Raw genomic sequence first — 18120 nt, 5'->3', positions numbered from 1 at the left:
CTCAGGAATTGATGATGGCACTTCTTACAATGAGCATTATGGAGGACCTATACCAAGATTAGGTAGAAGGAAATACAAAATAAAACAAGTTTAGGGGTTTCCTTTAAATGTACGAGTGAGCGAGCGCGTGGCAGCATCGAGTCAAAAATACAGCTTCAGAATTCATCATCATGCCTTTTTGAAGTCCGTTCGAGGCTCAGGGCGTTTCAGTCTCCATATACCTGAGGTAAGCCCTGGAAGGAAAGCGCAAAACATGGCAAGAATAATAGAAAAAAAAAAAAAAAACGGTCAGTGCAAATATAGCCCCAGGAAATCGTTGAAATCTTATCATCTTTTTTTTAATCAAAAGCAGACAGATTTGTCGGAGACAAGTCTTTCGTTTCGGCCCAGGACGGTCAGTCGGTCCGAAGGAGGACTAAACCAGTCAGTCAGTCCGAAGGAGGACAAAACCAGTCAGTCAGTCCGAAGGACTAAACCAGTCAGTCAGTCCGAAGGAGGACAAAACCAGTCAGTCAGTCCGAAGGACTAAACCAGTCAGTCAGTCCGAAGGAGGACTAAACCAGTCAGTCAGTCCGAAGGACTAAACCAGTCAGTCAGTCCGAAGGAGGACTAAACCAGTCAGTCAGTCCGAAGAAGGACTAAACCAGTCAGTCAGTCCGAAGGAGGACTAAACCAGTCAGTCAGTCCGAAGGAGGACTAAACCAGTCAGTCAGTCTGAAGGAGGACTAAACCAGTCAGTCAGTCCGAAGGAGGACTAAACCAGTCAGTCAGTCCGAAGGACTAAACCAGTCAGTCAGTCCGAAGAAGGACTAAACCAGTCAGTCAGTCCGAAGGAGGTCTAAACGAAGGATTCTTCCACCAATCTTTCCATGGGTTTAGCCTGTGTCGTTTCCATGGGTTTAGCCTGTGTCGTTTCCATGGGTTTAGCCTGTGTCGTTTCCATGGGTTTAGCCTGTGTCGTTTCCATTGGTTTAGCCTGTGTCGTTTCCATTGGTTTAACCCTTGTCGTTTCCATTGGTTTAGCCTGTGTCGTTTCCATGGGTTTAGCCTGTGTCGTTTCCATTGGTTTAACCCTTGTCGTTTCCATTGGTTTAGCCTGTGTCGTTTCCATGGGTTTAGCCTGTGTCGTTTCCATTGGTTTAACCCTTGTCGTTTCCATTGGTTTAGCCTGTGTCGTTTCCATGGGTTTAGCCTGTGTCGTTTCCATGGGTTTAACCCTTGTCGTTTCCATTGGTTTAGCCTGTGTCGTTTCCATGGGTTTAGCCTGTGTCGTTTCCATTGGTTTAACCCTTGTCGTTTCCATTGGTTTAGCCTGTGTCGTTTCCATGGGTTTAACCTGTGTCGTTTCCATGGGTTTAGCCTGTGTCGTTTCCATGGGTTTAGCCTGTGTCGTTTCCATTGGTTTAGCCTGTGTCGTTTCCATTGGTTTAGCCTGTGTCGTTTCCATTGGTTTAGCCTGTGTCGTTTCCTCGCAAAGTGAAAAAAAAAAAAAAACAAGGGCTTTGTTAAGTCGACGTTTCGCTTTGACGACGATGTCTTCGACGTCGTCTTCGCACGTGATCTGCGTGAAGCGGCGCAGTGACCACGACGTGCGCCGCACATAACTAACTGATGGCAAAAATATATATCTAATAAAACATAAAAAGGAGTCAATGCAAGGAAAAAAACGAAGAAAACGATCCAATCCTCTCGAGACACATCGTCTGCGGCTCGGTTCACCATGACATCAGAAAACACAAAGGAATGTGCTCCGCTCGCTGTGTGGATTAACCCCCCCACCCCCACCCCACCCATCTGAAAATACAGTGCCAGGTGCCATTTTTCACTGAAAGCTCAGAACACGTTGCGAGCTTACATGATGTATGCGTTACTATATATGTATAAGTGGTTAAACTGATTTGGATGCTGTATTAAGTAATTTTGCTGGGGGCCCCCCTGAGAATATGTGATTAAAGAAGGTCTGGGCAATTAACCACAAATATTTGGAACCACTTGTGGATTTTCTTTCCTCATATACATCAATGACTCGACATGAATAACAACATATCTTCATAATCGACTAAATCGTTCAGTGTGATTAATACAGCCTAGACCTACTGCACATTAAAAGAGGCGTGGTGTGACCTCGCTCCGGCAATAATTATTGACAAAGTGACAAAACTTTATACTTTTGGCCATGACACGGCACTAATAAAAAAACAGAATATTTGCAGTTGGCTTATAATTCTCCGGGTATCGTGTCCTTGATCATGTGCTGTATGACACTTAAATTATACGACGCCCGTTGGACATGAGTTTCATGTCCAACAACGCCCCCAATCTACACCACAACAACTCCCCTAATCTACACCGCAACGACCCTCAGTGAAAGTGTTAGCTAATTTCCTAATTATCAATCATCTAGCTGCGTACCCCCTTTCTTGTATTTGAGTGTTCAAATGGAACGGGTTCATTTGGTTCCGTTTGTACCCTCCATAGTTACAGAACCGACCCCATGGTGTGTGTGTGTGGGGGGGGGGGGGACGACGACGACTGTTCAGAACCCAATCAAGATGGGAACCAATGTTGAGAACCACAGTACGATATATGAATGGCAACAATCTGTGTGCAATGATTAAGAAAAAAAAAGAAAGAAAGCGTGTTTTTGCTTGTAGAAGTCCGTCAGTACGGCACCGGCTGCAGTCTAGTCCTCCTAGCCGAAGGTGGCGCCGCAGTTGGGGCACCGCCTCTGGCGCAGTGCAAAGCAGAAGAGGATGCCCAGCGGGAAGAAGAAGATGGCGCACATGATGCCCAGGCACGTGAAGTCATCTTCCAGAACGCCCACCCTGGAATATGTGCACGCACGCACGCACACGAACGCAAACACACACACACACACGCACAGAGGCACGCACGCACACCACACAATCAAAGAGAGGCATATTAGAAAGATAGATTTTTGTAGAGTAAACTCTTTTTTTATTTTGTATTATTATGCCTAAATAGTACACGCTGACGAGAGAGGGACCCAAAGGGAGGGAAAAGAGAACAGGCTGTGGGTTTCCATCCTTTTTCTTACCAAGGTCCATTATTTATTCAGCATTTGAGCCACGGAACCACCGTTTGATGAGATTTAGCCTCTCAGACCCAAGACTAAAGAATATTTTGTACGTCGCTGGATACGATGTTTACTTTCCACAATAACATGTTGTGTCACGATGTTGGCACCATAGGAGAGATAACAGGCTAACGCTGACTTGTGTTTGTCTGAAAGAAAACAAAGTCACGTGCCGCTCCTGGTTGACATAATCACGCATGTCATACCGTCTTGTTTTCAAGCAGGCCCTGATCCAGAAAGGTGTGTGTGCAACAAGGACGGGACTCTTTAAAAGACAATTAAGCAATTATCCAATCAAAAGGCCATGAAACAGATTTGAATGAATGCAGCCACACATTAGTGCTGAGCAATTAATACAAAAATTAAAAAATGATTGCAATCTAGATTCAGACACCAATACAATCTCATTTTGTTGGCTGTCCAATTCATTTTTAGTTACTCTTATGTTTTTGCTACAAGAGAGAGACTTTAAGAGAGGTTTAAGTCGAGCACTTTGATGCCGTCTGTTTAAAGCCACAGTAGTTATGGCTCCAGGTGACACATTTTGAACGTAGTAAATGTTCAGCGAAAACACAGACTGAAGACGAAAAGAAAAATGAATAGTGTGAGAATAGTGATCTCAATTCTTGTGGAGGGAAATTGAGATTCACATTTGAGCAAGAATGGTGCAGCACTGCCACACATAGATGCCGACTCATCGATTATCCTTCAAAACCAGCCATGATGGAACTGATCCGAGAGTATAAGCCACACATGCAGAATGCAGAGTCATCATAAGACGCGAGCCAGGTCTCATGACTGCAACATGCTGACTGGAGTGAAAGGCTGAATTGTCACCACTCAAAAATAAAACAACAATAAACAAACCTAGATCAGAATCTATCTGTGAAGCACATTTAAAAACAGCCACAATTGATCGTGACAGTACTGTAAAAATCATAAATAGCAAACACTTCCACGTATGATGATTATGTCACATGTAAACATAACCTATATGATAGCAGAGTTAAAGCTTATTTTTAACCCATTTTGACCTGAGGACGATTCTAAATTCTGAAAAACCCTATGTCAGTGGTTCTGTTCTCAAAGTATTTCATGTCAAGGACCCCCCACAAATATATGTATTTGGCCGCCGACCCCCATCTGAAAATATGTTGTTCCAGGGACCCCCTCCCCCCGTTAAAAACGTTCTCTCTGAAAGAATATATATTCAAAGATTTGTGCCACATTCTCACGATTTTTCAAAAATAGCAGACGTACAAGCTCGTAACAGTGCCGTGCTATGAGGTAGTTGCAGATCTGCTATTTTTCCAATAGCTAGAGTATAACATATTGTTTAAAACACCACCTCGCCCAAAATGGGTTAACCACTTGAGCAGTATTTTGTATGGGGGGGGGGGGGGTCCTACAAGTTCACGAGTCACGTCACATTGTTGCTATCTTTGACTGCTTGAAAACAATTGCAGTGAGAGTACATGGTTCATCTCTCTCTCTGCTGAGGTCTAGCATATTGAATCGCGACAGTGATTGACAGGTGCTTGTCATCATATTATTGGCTGGAATTGGTTCCTGAGCCACCTTTATACCGCCTCATGGCTTACACTTTTCAGGGACCTTTTTTCTTACCATAAAAAAAGAATATAGCCATAGATCGTATACTTATAGATTGGCTATTTTTCACCATTTAATTTGCATTTTTCTTCTCGTTTCAAAATAGTAAAACATGCCTAAAGAGTTTAGGCATCAGGGGTAAGAGCCCTAAGTTTCCGTTTGAATAGTCATTAAATGTAGACGTTATGAATTACAGCTAAGCCAATTAGTTGTGACATGGCAGTCACAAAAAAGTATCATATGACTAATAATCAGCGTAAACATTAAGATTACAGCTGCTTTCAGCAACCAAACGTTTCGGATTTTCTGCATTAAAAAAAAACAGTTGATTTGTTGAGGTAAAAAAAATTGTTGAAAATTGGTTTGGAGCTGCTGGTGCTTATGAATAACAGCTAAGCCTATTAGTTGTGACATGGAAGTCACAAAAAAAAAGTATCATATGACTAATAATCAGCGTAAACACCCATTTTGACCTGAGATCAAATTCTAAAAATGTCTTCTATATCCTGACAGTTTTCTGAAAAAGCTATGTTTCTATGTCAGTTGTTCTTCCATTTTTCAAAAATAGCAGACCTATACAAGCTCATAGCGCGGCACTGAGCTTGTAGATCTGTTATTTTTCAACACCAAAAGTAATCTTAACCCAAAATGGGTTAAGATTACAGCTGCTTCCAGCAACGCTTCGGATTTTCTGCATTAAAAAAAAACACACGTACAGTTACAGTCCTGCAGTTCCTCAATCATGTGTGTATACAGTGTCCTGACCGGACCCGACGGCAGGTCACGTTGGTGTGTGTGTGTGTGTGTGTGTGCATGCATGCGTGCAGACTTGCTCCTGTGGGAGGGATTTTAAAAAACCTCATATGTCCAAAACCAAATCACATTCAAAAGGAAAAAAGGAAAAAGTAGCCGACCTACAGCATGTAGATCTGCTATTTGTTTCTACTTTTGTGACACTGCAGGATGTTGAACTAAGCTATTTATTCCCCCCAAAAAACCCATAAAAGTATGGATATAAGAGGTTTGGAAATGGCACCACACGGCTTATCTGACAGTGCTGGAAAGTAAAGTACATTTACTAAAGAACTGTACATGAGTACAATTTAGATTGGTGTCTTTGTGTATTATTACACAAATCTAATGGTAACTAGAACTGCACTCTGTCGAGTGCATACTTGCTTGTTGCACACTAGTAGGCCATACATGGCCAACTAGTGCGCAAGCAGAGCGCGCAAGTACTTTCGACCGTTATAAACTGTCACTTTTGATGCGTATGCACCGTCCCAGCAAATTGTGCCTGATACGGCAGTGGTGCCAGATTACATACATGTATACACAGGAGCATTACCTTTAATCCTCCCAACACTAAAACATGTCGTCATTACGTCACCATCGAAAACCAATTACACAATTTGCTGGGACGGTGCATACTGCATCCGCATCATAAGTGGCGGCGGGTTGGCTGGGACGGTGCATACGAGTCCCGGGCGAAACTATTACTTGCGCGCTCTGCTTGCGCAAGTAAATATTGTGTAATTTTTGTACCATGCTACAATTATTTGACAGCTTTAGTTACTTTTATTTTGTACAGTTAAGATTAACACGAAAAAAACAAGCAATACATGACATTTCTGTTCATTAAATCCAGCTGTCAACACTATATACAGATGAATGGCAATGATCATGCACGAACAACTGTCATCAGGCGATTATGTAATCATTGTGATCGATGCATGAGAAGAGCGGAGGTTTTGCCTGCTGGTGAACCTTGACCTGTGCTGACCCCCAGCCTCAGTAAGTCCAGTCACATGTCTAAAGTGCGGTCATGTGACTGACAGGAAGTTGACTCTGGCCAACAGCGTGATAAATCCATCCATTGAACTGACGGTCAGCAGATTGTGAATAGTAATGTACCGTGTGTGTGTGTGTGTGTGTGTGTGTGCGACCATGGCCAGACAACATGCTGCTTTATCATACATATATGGACAGTTAGGGGGCCTGTCGCCATCGTTCATTTATGACATTTTACTGAACGAATCGTCTTACAAATAATTAGCGCCAGGCGATACCGATAACCGATTTTAGAGAGGGAACAATCAACGAAAACCAATATGCAACCGATACATACATACATATTTTTGAGCGGGAATGAAAGCAGGCCTTAGTTTTTACAGATTACAATTATGTAAAAAGCAGGGATGCACAATATAAAATTGGTAACATAGCCTAATGGGAATTGGCTATATCGGCCAAAAAAATGCCATATCTGTATCGGATTGGTCTCTCCAGATTTATTCGGTTTAGACCAGCAAACAAAAAGAAGAAAAAAATGTAAAAATGAGTTCAATATAAATCAAAAGTTTCTAGTACCTCTAGTCTAGAACAAAAGTCAAATCTTTAAGTAAAAATAAACTTGATTTTTTCTACATTTTTCTTAACTTATGTACTCATCTCATTCAGTATTCACTTGGAAAAGAGTATAGGCTATTTTTAACAGGCTTCCCGCCTAGGCTTGTTTCCATTGTGGTCCTCTGTATAATGTCGGAATCGGTCAGAATCGGTATCTGCAGATATAATTGTGCAGCCATAGTAAAAAGGTACAGTGACAGTAGTACAGACACCTTATGGCCGTATACTTTACTGCAGGAGTTTTTTTCTGCGGGAGAGTAGAGTAGTTTGGAGTGATACAGACACAAGATTAAAATAGGGTGCGTTTTGCAGTTTATAGTTAAGTTATTCTAGTTTATTTTGCTAGCTTTCGTTAAAATACATCATTTCTTCTTCTGTTTTCTATACCACATTAAAACCATATAAAATGAAATGGGAGATAAATGATGCAATTTGCAATCTCAAAATAATGACTCCTAACGTGGTTGAAGTGGGACTCATAAAATGTCCCTGGGACTCATCTAAAAAAGACCATCCCTGCATTCCGGGACACGTTACATTGAAAACCTATTTGCATCACTACACTACTACCAGCACCATTGAGTTGACATCACAGTTTGGCACAGACAAAAGAAAGCTGCATTTCAAATTAACTTTCAAAACACGAGACGAGTTGGAGCCCAGACTGAGTTACATCCGTATGTAATAGCGATACATATCGGTAGACATTTCACCCATACCGATACTACCCAATACGCCAAAAGAGGCCACATTGGTGGCCGATAGATCGGCCTCATGGCAATACAAATAATTGGGATCAACAATGCGTCATAACCCGGCACATAATAATAATTGCGTTTTTGGCATTGAACATCGAAACATTAATATGACAACATTTGCATTTCCGTTTTCCTTTGTAAACTAAACTCGCACAGAACAGATACGACAAATACTATGCGTTAAATAAGTCCTTTTTTTAGACATTCAAAATATGTATAAAAATAGTGTAAATAGCCGATCTACAACCTAAGTAAGGCATTGCTATGAAACACCTTGTGAACTTTCAGAACAGCTTGATCTGCTACGTTTGGGGAAATGTTTTAAAACAGTGTATGTTTCTATAGAGGGTATGCGCATGCATGAAGTGAACGGCAGATCGAGTGGCAAAGTGAGTGACATGTTGTTTAACCCATTCTGACCTGAGATCAGATTCATACGAGGTTTCCACTGGACACACACTGGTCTGATGAACCCATTCTGACCTGAGATCAGATTCTAAAAATGTCAGTCGTTCTTCGAATTTTTCAAAAATAGCAGACCTACAAGCTCGTATCGCGCCACTCGGTGGCGCGATATGAGCTTGTAGATCTGCTATTTTTCAATAGGTAAAGCATAACATGATGCTAACACCAAAATGGGTGCCAGGTCAGAATGGGTTAAAGCAATTTCATTCACTAAGGACCAGTTTCTGTTTGGAAGTATGGACTGTCAAGGCCAGAAAGTAGGTTTTTTTTATGTCACTCAGTAAACGTTCCTGCATAACTTCTGGGTATGACGATGATGTCATGTGCATAACCTCTATACATAGTAGACATGATCCTCTGTATAGTGTACTGTACATGTTGTTAACTCTATATGAGCCCGTCTATAAGCAACACTTTATATTCATAGTGTACATGTGGTTAACTATATGAGCCTGAATATAAGCAACATGATCCTCTGTATAGTGTACATGTGGTTGACTCTATATGAGCCTGAATATAAGCTGTATAGTGTACATGTGGTTGACTCTATATGAGCCTGAATATAAGCTGTATAGTGTACATGTGGTTGACTCTATATGAGCCTGAATATAAGCTGTATAGTGTACATGTGGTTGACTATATGAGCCTGAATATAAGCTGCATAGTGAACACTTTCAGTCACACAGTGATCATGAGGAGAGAGACGTACAAATCACATGCTAATCAAATGACCTTATTTCCGCAATGCGACGTGTCGAGACTCGAGAGCTGCTGAACACTGGAAGTGAAATTGGAAGTGATGTGACTGTGTGTGTGTGTGTGTGTGTGTGTGTGTGTGTGTGTGTGTGTGCGTGCGCGCGCGCTCACCTGCATGCGGGACAGCCTCCCACCACAACAACGGAGGGCTGTATGATGGTGTAGGTCTGCGGGTGAGGAGTGTAGGGCTGCTGGGATATGGCCTGGCTGGGGTACCCTGGAATATGTATGGAAGACACACACCACGATTAATGTTAGACTGGCTGGGGTGACCCTGGAAGCATAACATACAGTATATTAGACTGGGTGGGGTAGACCCTAGATCATCAGTGGTCCCCAAAAAAAGTTTGTCCGTGCCCCGAGTGTGGCGGTACGAGCTTGTAGATCTGCCATTTTTTGAAAATTCATGAAAACGTGGCGCAAATCTTTAAATAATTATTATAAAAAGTTTTTGTCTCAAATCTTTGCTTGACTGGGGTGGGGGTCCCTGGAACAACATATTTTCAGATGGGGGTCGGCAGCCAATTACATATAATTTTTGGGGTCCTCAACACGAAATATTGTGCACCACCAATATAGGAACATTCTGAAAACTGTCAGGATTTAGAAGATTTTTTTAATTTTAATTTCGACGTCAGGCCTGGGTTAATGCGGTCCGAAGCTTGATATTGGAAGACTGATATATCACAGACATGGCCAAAGCATGTCCGGTACACAACGGTACACTATTTGTATTTGTATAGTAGTAGTTCCAAAGCGTCGACAAACCTTCCTTATGCCAAATAGACACACAAGATTCAATACTTTAATGCCAATGTCAACAGAGTTACAAACAGTACAAACAGTATCACAGTCTGTCAACAAATCAGAAGGAGCTCACATGCTAAGAGTTGAATGTGAACCTTCCAGTTCCAATGACTGTAAATCACCAGGGTTCACTCATAGAGGAGCTGCTTGTGGCACGATACTTTAAGAACTCTTTAGCAGTAGTTGACGGAAAGAATTATGGTAAATTTATATAGCACCTTTATCCAAGGCGCTTTACATAGATTGTGCATTAATTACATTCACACACCCATGGCAGCGGAAACCATGCAAGGCACCAACCAGCACATCAGGAGCAATTAGGGGTTCAGTGTCTTGCTCAAGGACACCTGGACACCAGAGCCATCGAATAGAAGAGTTACGATATAGAGGGGGCGGAAACCGAGCGCTCAAGCGCTGTTCATGCAGCCTGAACTGAGACAAGCTGGAGTTGGAAATACATTGTTTTCAACGAGGCCGCGCAAATAAGAGATATTTGAAGCATGTGTGCGCAACATGACAACTGTTTTGAAGTATTGTACAGTAACAACTAAAGTCTCTTTAATGTTTATGTGGTACTATTGCTACAAAACAATCTAAAATAAAGGGATTTAAGCAGTGGCGTGCACAGATACACTATGGGGTGCTAGAGCACCACCACTTTCCCTCTGGACAGCAATGCATTCATTTCTTTTTTGTACAGTGTACAGTATGTTTTGATAAAAATTAAAATAAAGCTTCTAATATATTATTTATGCCCCAAAATCTATAAATCTCACACTTCCACACGCTGCACAACAACGTGCCCTTTTTTCACTTGAGCACCTGCCCCTCTAAATGTCTGTGCACGCCACTGGATTTAAGATCATTAAAGCTGGGCCGTTGCCCGAGTCCAATGCATTTCTGCATACTTCCGGTCCAGGTCCCATTCTCAATAGAAGTCTATGTAGGAGAGCCATTGGACTGAAGCCCCATGAAGTGAACGCAGTTTGCATAACTCTGTCTACATCTAAGGCTCTGCTCGACACTAACTCTGGGGGAGCCCGGGTTCGAACTGGCAACCTTAGGGTTACCATGCAGCCACTCTACCCCTGAGCCACCACCGCCCATGCCATGTCCATGCCACGCCCCATGCCACGCCCCATGCCATGTCCATGCCACGCCCCATGCCACGCCCAATGCCATGTCCATGCCACGCCCCATGCCATGTCCATGCCACGCCCCATGCCACGCCCCATGCCACTCAGATATAATGCATAATATCTGGTCGGTCAAAGGAACATTTCACGCCTTTTCTGCATCATCTCCATACAGGACAGTAGCCTCCTGTATAATGGTTCCTCACTAATTAACACTCAGTATAGCATTGGTTCTCAAAGTGGAGTCTGGTCTGGGGACCCCAAGGGGTCCTTGGGGTAGTGGGGTTCCAGCCAGGGGGTCCCCAGCAGAAGTAGGTCATTACAGCATCCATTTATACCACGTTGGCTATTCAAAAATAGCAGCTGTACAAGCTGTAGATCTGCTATTTTTGGTCATTTGGAGAATTATTGTTTAATAAAATAAAAGATTGAATAATTAATAAAGAAAAGACGTGTGAGAAACGCAGCAGAACAGTACAGTACAGTAATAAGTTTCCTCACCAATAGTGCAGTGAAATGTATTTCCTACACGAGTCTCAGAGGTTCTGTGGACTCTGTGTGAATAGTTACAAAACGTGCCAACCAATTTCACAACGTCATATTTTTGTTGGTGTAACAACCGTCGATATGTTTCCAGGAAGAGAAAGGCTGCAGTTTCTATCACCTTGGAATCCCCGTTGATGATGATGACGTGTCACTGGTGGGCAGGTTAAAAAGGTCTACAGTCCACAAAGAGTGAGTGGACAGAAATGCTTATAATAAATAATGTAAGGACCAATTATGTGAAGATTAGCTTGGGGTCCAGTGGTCCACCTATGCTTTCTATGGCATAAACAGCTCCCGGCAGGATCCTCCGGGATAACGTAGACGCAGCTGTGTGACATGATACTAATTAATTAGAGCGAGAGAGAGGACTGTGTGTGTGTGTGTGTGTGTGTGCGTGTGTGAATTGAACAAAGGTGCATACCAGAAATCAGCAGAGATTGATCAACGTTTGCGCTACTCTATGCCGAATTGAAGTGGACCTAGCCCCAGAGTCTTTTTTTTTCTCCCTGGAAGTCTGGGTTTCCGGGGCTATGTGAAGATAAGATAGATACTTCATTTGTCCTTGCGGACAAATGGAGTGGAGTTATATATATGTGGCATTTTAACCCATTTAGACCAGAGGTCGAGTCTACAAATGTCTTCTAAATCCTGACAGTTTTCTGAAAAACCTCATGTTTCTATGTCAGTGGTTCTCAACCCATTTCATATCAAGGACCCCGAGAAATATCTGTATTTGGCCGCCGACCCAGATTTGAGTTAAAAACGATCGCTCTGAAAGAATATATATATATGTATATTCTATTTTTTTTCAAAGATTTGCGGCACATTTTCACGATTAAAAAAAAATAGCAGACCTACAAGCTTCGCAGCGCGGCACTCGGTGCCGTGCCATGAGCTTGTAGATCTGCTATTTTTCAATAGCTAAAGTGTAACATAATGCTTGAAACACCAAATGGGGTTACCGCCCAAAATGGGTTAAAACCAATGACCAAGAAATGACCTGGTTAATATAACATCACATCAGGCAGTGAAACTGTAGTAGGTTTAAGATACGGTCATGAAACAATGCTTTATGATGAGATTACGTTGAGGTTAACACTAACAGCCAGTTCCTGATTCCACTTCTCGTTGGCCCATCAATTCTGATCGTTCAGTTGATACTTCGGAATTTAATTCAATTTAGCACATACCGAGTCATACACGTAAATAACAGGGCTATAAATCCCGTGTATGGCCGGCCGGCCGGTCTTTATATTACAGTAAGTACGCCTCATCTGTGTCATATTCACCGCATAGGCAGCCGCCACCTCGGAGCAGTCACACAAAAGAACGGGGGAAATAAATTGATGAGACTCGCTCCATAGTCTCCTGTAATGGCCGCAATCTTTAGCAGGGGTTATCTCCAAATTGAGGCCAATTTATCAATTATCATTTAGGGGGGTTCCCAGTTCAAATATTATAATTTTGGAGGGTCCCCAGTTCAAGTATGAACATATGGGTTGGGGGGGGGGGGGGTTCACCAGTTCAAATATGATTATTTTGGGGGGGTCACCAGTTCAAATATGATTATTTTGGGGGGTCACCAGTTCAAATATGATTATTTTGGGGGGTCACCAGTTCAAAAATGATTATTTTGGGGGGGTCACCTGTTCAAATATGGTTATTTTGGGGGGGGGGGGGTCACCAGCTCAAATATGATTATTTAAGGGGGTCACCAGTTCAAATATGATTATTTGGGGGGGGGGGGTTGCAGCTAGATAACCACTCCCCTGAAGAAGTGAATCATCTTCAAAATTACACTTCTTGGGGGGGAAAAGTAAAATGGGCACAAAGCTCCAATGTGATTGTTCCTTCTACAATAACAAACAACAATGAGCTCTATTTTGCCGTTAGCGAGCACATGAAGTCCGAGCGGAAGTGGTGCTGGTGTCGACAGCGGGCAGCATTGTGTCTTCATCATGTCTGCCTGCCAACATTCTGTCTGATGCAAATGAAGCCAACCACACAATGTCCTCAACTCCTCATCCTGCACGGCATGCATGCATGCTCTCCCTCCATCTCTCCTCACATCGACCGGAAGCACCAGTCTGCTCCTCACATCAACCGGAAGCACCAGTCTGCTTATGCGCCAACTCTCTTATTGCCGTCACCATTATGAAATCTTAAAAGATGGAGTTGCCTTGATTTTGTCCCACGTACCCTATAACATGATCATGAGGTATTATTTAATAGTAAGGACTCTGAGGACTTCTTATTTTTTCCTCAAAAAAAGTGTACAGGATTTGTTAAAAATGTTATGTGGACACGCCCACTAGTTAATTAAGTATGTCTGGTGGTTGGTGATGGGTGGTGAGGGATCCACCTGAACTGAAGCCGCACCCGCAGCTGTTGTATGATAAAGGGGGAGGGGATCCGGGTCCATTTGGTTCCACTATTGGTACACTCTCCGAGTGTACAAATGGTTCCAAACTATAATTTATCTGGGGACCCCCTGGAACTGCCTCAAGGGTCCCCTGGGGGTCCCCGGACCCCTCTTTGGGAACCACTGCAGTAGAGTACAGACAGTGCTGCAGACAGAGCAGACCTGGCGGCTGCATAATGTCATACAGTTCAAAGAGCTTAAAATAAAAGTTCTGTTACAACAGATACCGCTCTGCTGCACCGGCAGCACTTCCTTAAGTAACGGACTACTGCTCAATATCCCATTCCCCGGGGGCCGGGGGGGGATAGTGTCGCTGTGATTGGCTAAAACAAATGTGGTCGTCTGGCACCTGCTGCTGACTGGCGACAAGATAGGCTAACTGTAGTTTAGGCTATAGCAAACATGACGTTATTGAAAGAATAAGTAGCCTGTCTGTCATTTATAGACCATGAGGTTTTATATCAACTCAAGACATTTTTTTTTACCTGGTTTGTTTAAGGTTTTCAACCCTTTTCATATCAAGGTCCATTATTTATTCTGCATTTGAGCCACGGACCAGCATTTGATGACATTTAGCCTCTCAGACCCAAGACCAAAGAATATTTTGTTGTCATTGGGATAAGATATCGTCCACAATTCCATGGCAAATGATCAAAATAACAATTCTGAATTTCTTCTAGACTTCTACATTCTGTAATTGTGTAGTGGCCCCCGAACGGGCCCATTTGGCTTCATGTTACGCTCTCAAAAGTTAAAGATCTATAAAGGGTCCATCCAATAGGTTAGTAAGGTTACCAACTCTACCGTCATTTAGCTGGACCACTGGTTTAAAACCACAAATCATATGGATATACATTTTAAAATGATGTATGTATTTGCCTATAAAACATAAATATGTATAAGACGGACTGAGGCGAATATATTCCATAGAGTAATGATGTATTCAGGTCTAATTCTTTATGGGGGCTCGAGCCCGGCCGCCCCCCACGGAGTCTACGTCACTGACTACGTGTGTCTGTCTGTCCGTCCGTCAATCCATCCCTCCCCATGTATGTATATGACCGCTTGAGTACGGCAACACCACTAGGTGACCACCAACTAAGGGTGCGTTCGGCAACGCGCCCTGAACGCACTGGCGTGCTCTCTTGTCGTCCATTTCTTCAGTGCACCCTTTGCGTTATCGTTCGAAAATCCAGTGATCTGCGCACCGGGTGTGCCGAGTGCCCGCACTGAGCTGGGGTTGTCCAGTGTGAATCGGTGTGAACGCGTCACAGCTGTGGTCGTTCGTAAATAAGGCACACTGAACACACTCTGTGACGTCACCGCCCACCACACTCAACAAACTGACCACATTCCCGGCGCGCATGTCACTGTTGAGGAGCCTAAAGCCTCAAACCACACCAAAGGGTCACCATGCAATGCGAGGAGTGTGTGGGGGGGCAGTAACTAAATATTTGTATTCAAGTACTGTACTTCAAGTACAACTTTGAGGTATTTGTACTTCACTTGAGTATTTCTCATCTCAGAGTCAAATGGTGCACTTTTACTCCACTACCTTTATTTGAGTGTCCTTGAGCAAGACTCTGAACCCCTAATTGATCCCGATGTGCAGGTTGGTAGGGGGAGCATACTTTGGTCCGACATATCATTGGTTCGAAGGAGCATTGGTCCGACTCGGGATAGGGTTGGGGGTTAGGTTTAGGTGTGCTGCCCCGTGCTGCTGGTATGTCGGACCAAAGTATAGTAACCGGTTGGTAGCCTTGCGTGGTTTCCTCTGTCATCGGTCTGTGAATGTGTGTGTGAATGGTTAATGTAATGCACAATCTATGTAAAGTGCCTTGGATAAAGGCTATATAAATGCACCATTTATCTACATTTCGGGCCATTTGAAAATAGCAGATCTACGAGTAGATCTTATGAAGGGCTACTTGTTCTATTTTCAAAAGATTGTTATGTGAAAACTTGAAATGGTACATTTATGTATAAAGAGTAGCCTCTAGTCTATACCAATACTTTTGCATGCTTTTGCTTACTCTGAGTCTCTGACTCATAAGTGGGCCTACACTTCAAATTCCAGACTGTGACAGGAGCATTTCTAAATGTTCTACATTGCAGTATTGATCTTGATTTTTTTTGTTGAGTGTGTGTGTGTGTTATACTTGCCTGGGCCAGCGGTAGCGGGACCGTACTGGTAGGGCGGTGGGGGCGGCTGGTGGAAGCCCGCGGCGGGGGGGATGGCCCCGTAGTTGCCCTGCTGTAGCAGCGGGGGTCCCTGGCCCTGCGGCGGGGGTCCCCCGTAGGTCCCCCCCGGCGCCACGGTGTTGTAGGCGGGGGGTCTGTCATGGAGCAGTGGCTTGCTGGTGTCCACCATCATGAACGAACGTGTCGCTTCTTTTTTTTTTTTTCAACTTTTTGTTTTTTACCTCAAAAAAGAAAAACTCAAAAAGTAGGGGAAAAAATAGAGAAATCCCCTTCCTCCACAGATGTGTCGCATTTAAGGAAACGAATACTTTGTTTCAAAAGATCAAAGAGATCAAAGCGCCAAACCAACACACACAACACGCCGCAAAGCTTGGCCAAAAATGAAACTTCTTCTTGATCTCCGTCCCTGGTTTGTTGTTGTCCTGGTGGACCTCCATGCGACGAGAGGAACTTTGTCCCCCCACCTCCACCTACACCTCCCTCTCCGTCACCTCCTCCAGCCCCCAAAAACACACACACACACACACACACACACACACCGTGCGGCTCTTTAAATGTAGGAACGAACCAGGCTTCATTCATGTCCCTCAGTCAGTCAGTCAGACTCCTCCGGTGTCATGGTCCCTTCCCTCTCCAAGGAGAAGATATTGTGTGGAAGTGTTGTCTCTTTTCTTGTTTCTACACTAGTTCCTACACACGCGCGCACACGCACACACAACACACACACACAGACAGGATGGATTGTGTCACAAGAGAGGAATCATGTGATGCTCGCTGCTGATGATCGGCGTTGCCAGATCGTGTGTGTGATAAATAAGCAGGTTCTAGGAAAACAAGGCACAAAAGAAGGAGACTTTTAATAGGGCAGGCTATTTGAAAAGAGCAGATCTACAAGTAGCCTAGATCTGCCATTTTCCAAAAAAAGATCTTATAGAAAAATGTGGAATCTTTTTTGGAAACATTTTAGCAACACACAAATCTGGTATGGGGGTCCCTGCCTGGCGCACAACATTTTGAGATGTAGGGTCCATGATGGACAAATGCAAGAATCTGGGGGTCCTTGAAATGGAAATCACTGGTATAAATGATAGGAAGCAAGCACAAATAAACAACTACACTTTAGAAACAATATAGTTGTGTATATTATTCGTATGTCTCTAAATGTTTTGATGAATTGAAAATGGTGGGCCCTATTGTAAACAAGTGTAATGCTTTATGTGTCGTCCACTCACAGTTAACAGTTGTTTTGTATTGAGTTGTACTTGAAATCTACTGCAGTTCTACAAACTGTTAAGAAATCAATCAAAAACAAGCCCCCCAAAAAACTGCTGCGTCACAACTGTATATTTGTACGTCTCTAAATGTTATGATGAATTGAACATGGTGGACCCTATTGTAAACAAGTGTAATGCTTTATGGTGTCGTCCACGGTTAACAGTTTTGTATTGAGTTGTGCTTGAAATGTACTGTAATTCTCCAATCTGTTAATGAGTACTTGTACTTCCATCAATCAATCAATCAATCAATCAATCAAACTGTCTACCAATAGTATTTCCAAGCAAGCAACTGTATAGAACAAAAGTAAGCCCAAAGTCGCTTATAACGGGCGGACGTGGCAACACTGACTGGAACGCCTCTCTGCGCTGCGCACAGGAAGGAAGACTTATTAAAGGGGCAGTACCGTCTCGAAACAGAGCAGTAGCTCTCTCTCTCTCTCTCAAAACATGAAAGAAGGACCCACAAATATTAAACAGTCTGTTATTGTTTTAAGAAGAAAGTCTTGTCCTTTTAGAAAATGATTAGATGTGTAAAGTATGTAACTTAGCCCTGTCGTTTACTTAACAAAACAATACAAATGATTTGTATTTCATCATTGCATCATTTCCTGATGGTGTTTATAGGCCTACCGTG

General features: G+C 43.1%; 1 protein-coding gene across 1 annotated transcript; it reads right to left on the bottom strand.

Annotated features, from left to right (window-relative positions):
* Window positions 1–1785: 1785 nt before the first annotated feature.
* Window positions 1786–16931, bottom strand: bri3 (brain protein I3). The gene is made up of 3 exons (XM_080776301.1): window positions 16171–16931; window positions 9208–9313; window positions 1786–2825 (listed from the first exon to the last, which is right to left on the bottom strand). Exons 1-3 carry the CDS (start codon window positions 16379–16381, stop codon window positions 2693–2695), a joined length of 450 nt encoding a protein of 149 aa, XP_080632427.1. The 5' UTR covers window positions 16382–16931; the 3' UTR covers window positions 1786–2692.
* Window positions 16932–18120: the final 1189 nt, after the last annotated feature.

Source organism: Protomyctophum bolini, assembly GCF_963924005.1.
Source record: "Protomyctophum bolini genome assembly, chromosome: 11".
Classification (NCBI taxonomy): Eukaryota; Metazoa; Chordata; class Actinopteri; order Myctophiformes; family Myctophidae; genus Protomyctophum; species Protomyctophum bolini.
The sequence above is the reverse complement of the archived record's forward strand: the minus strand, read 5'-3'. Positions and strand labels throughout refer to the sequence as shown.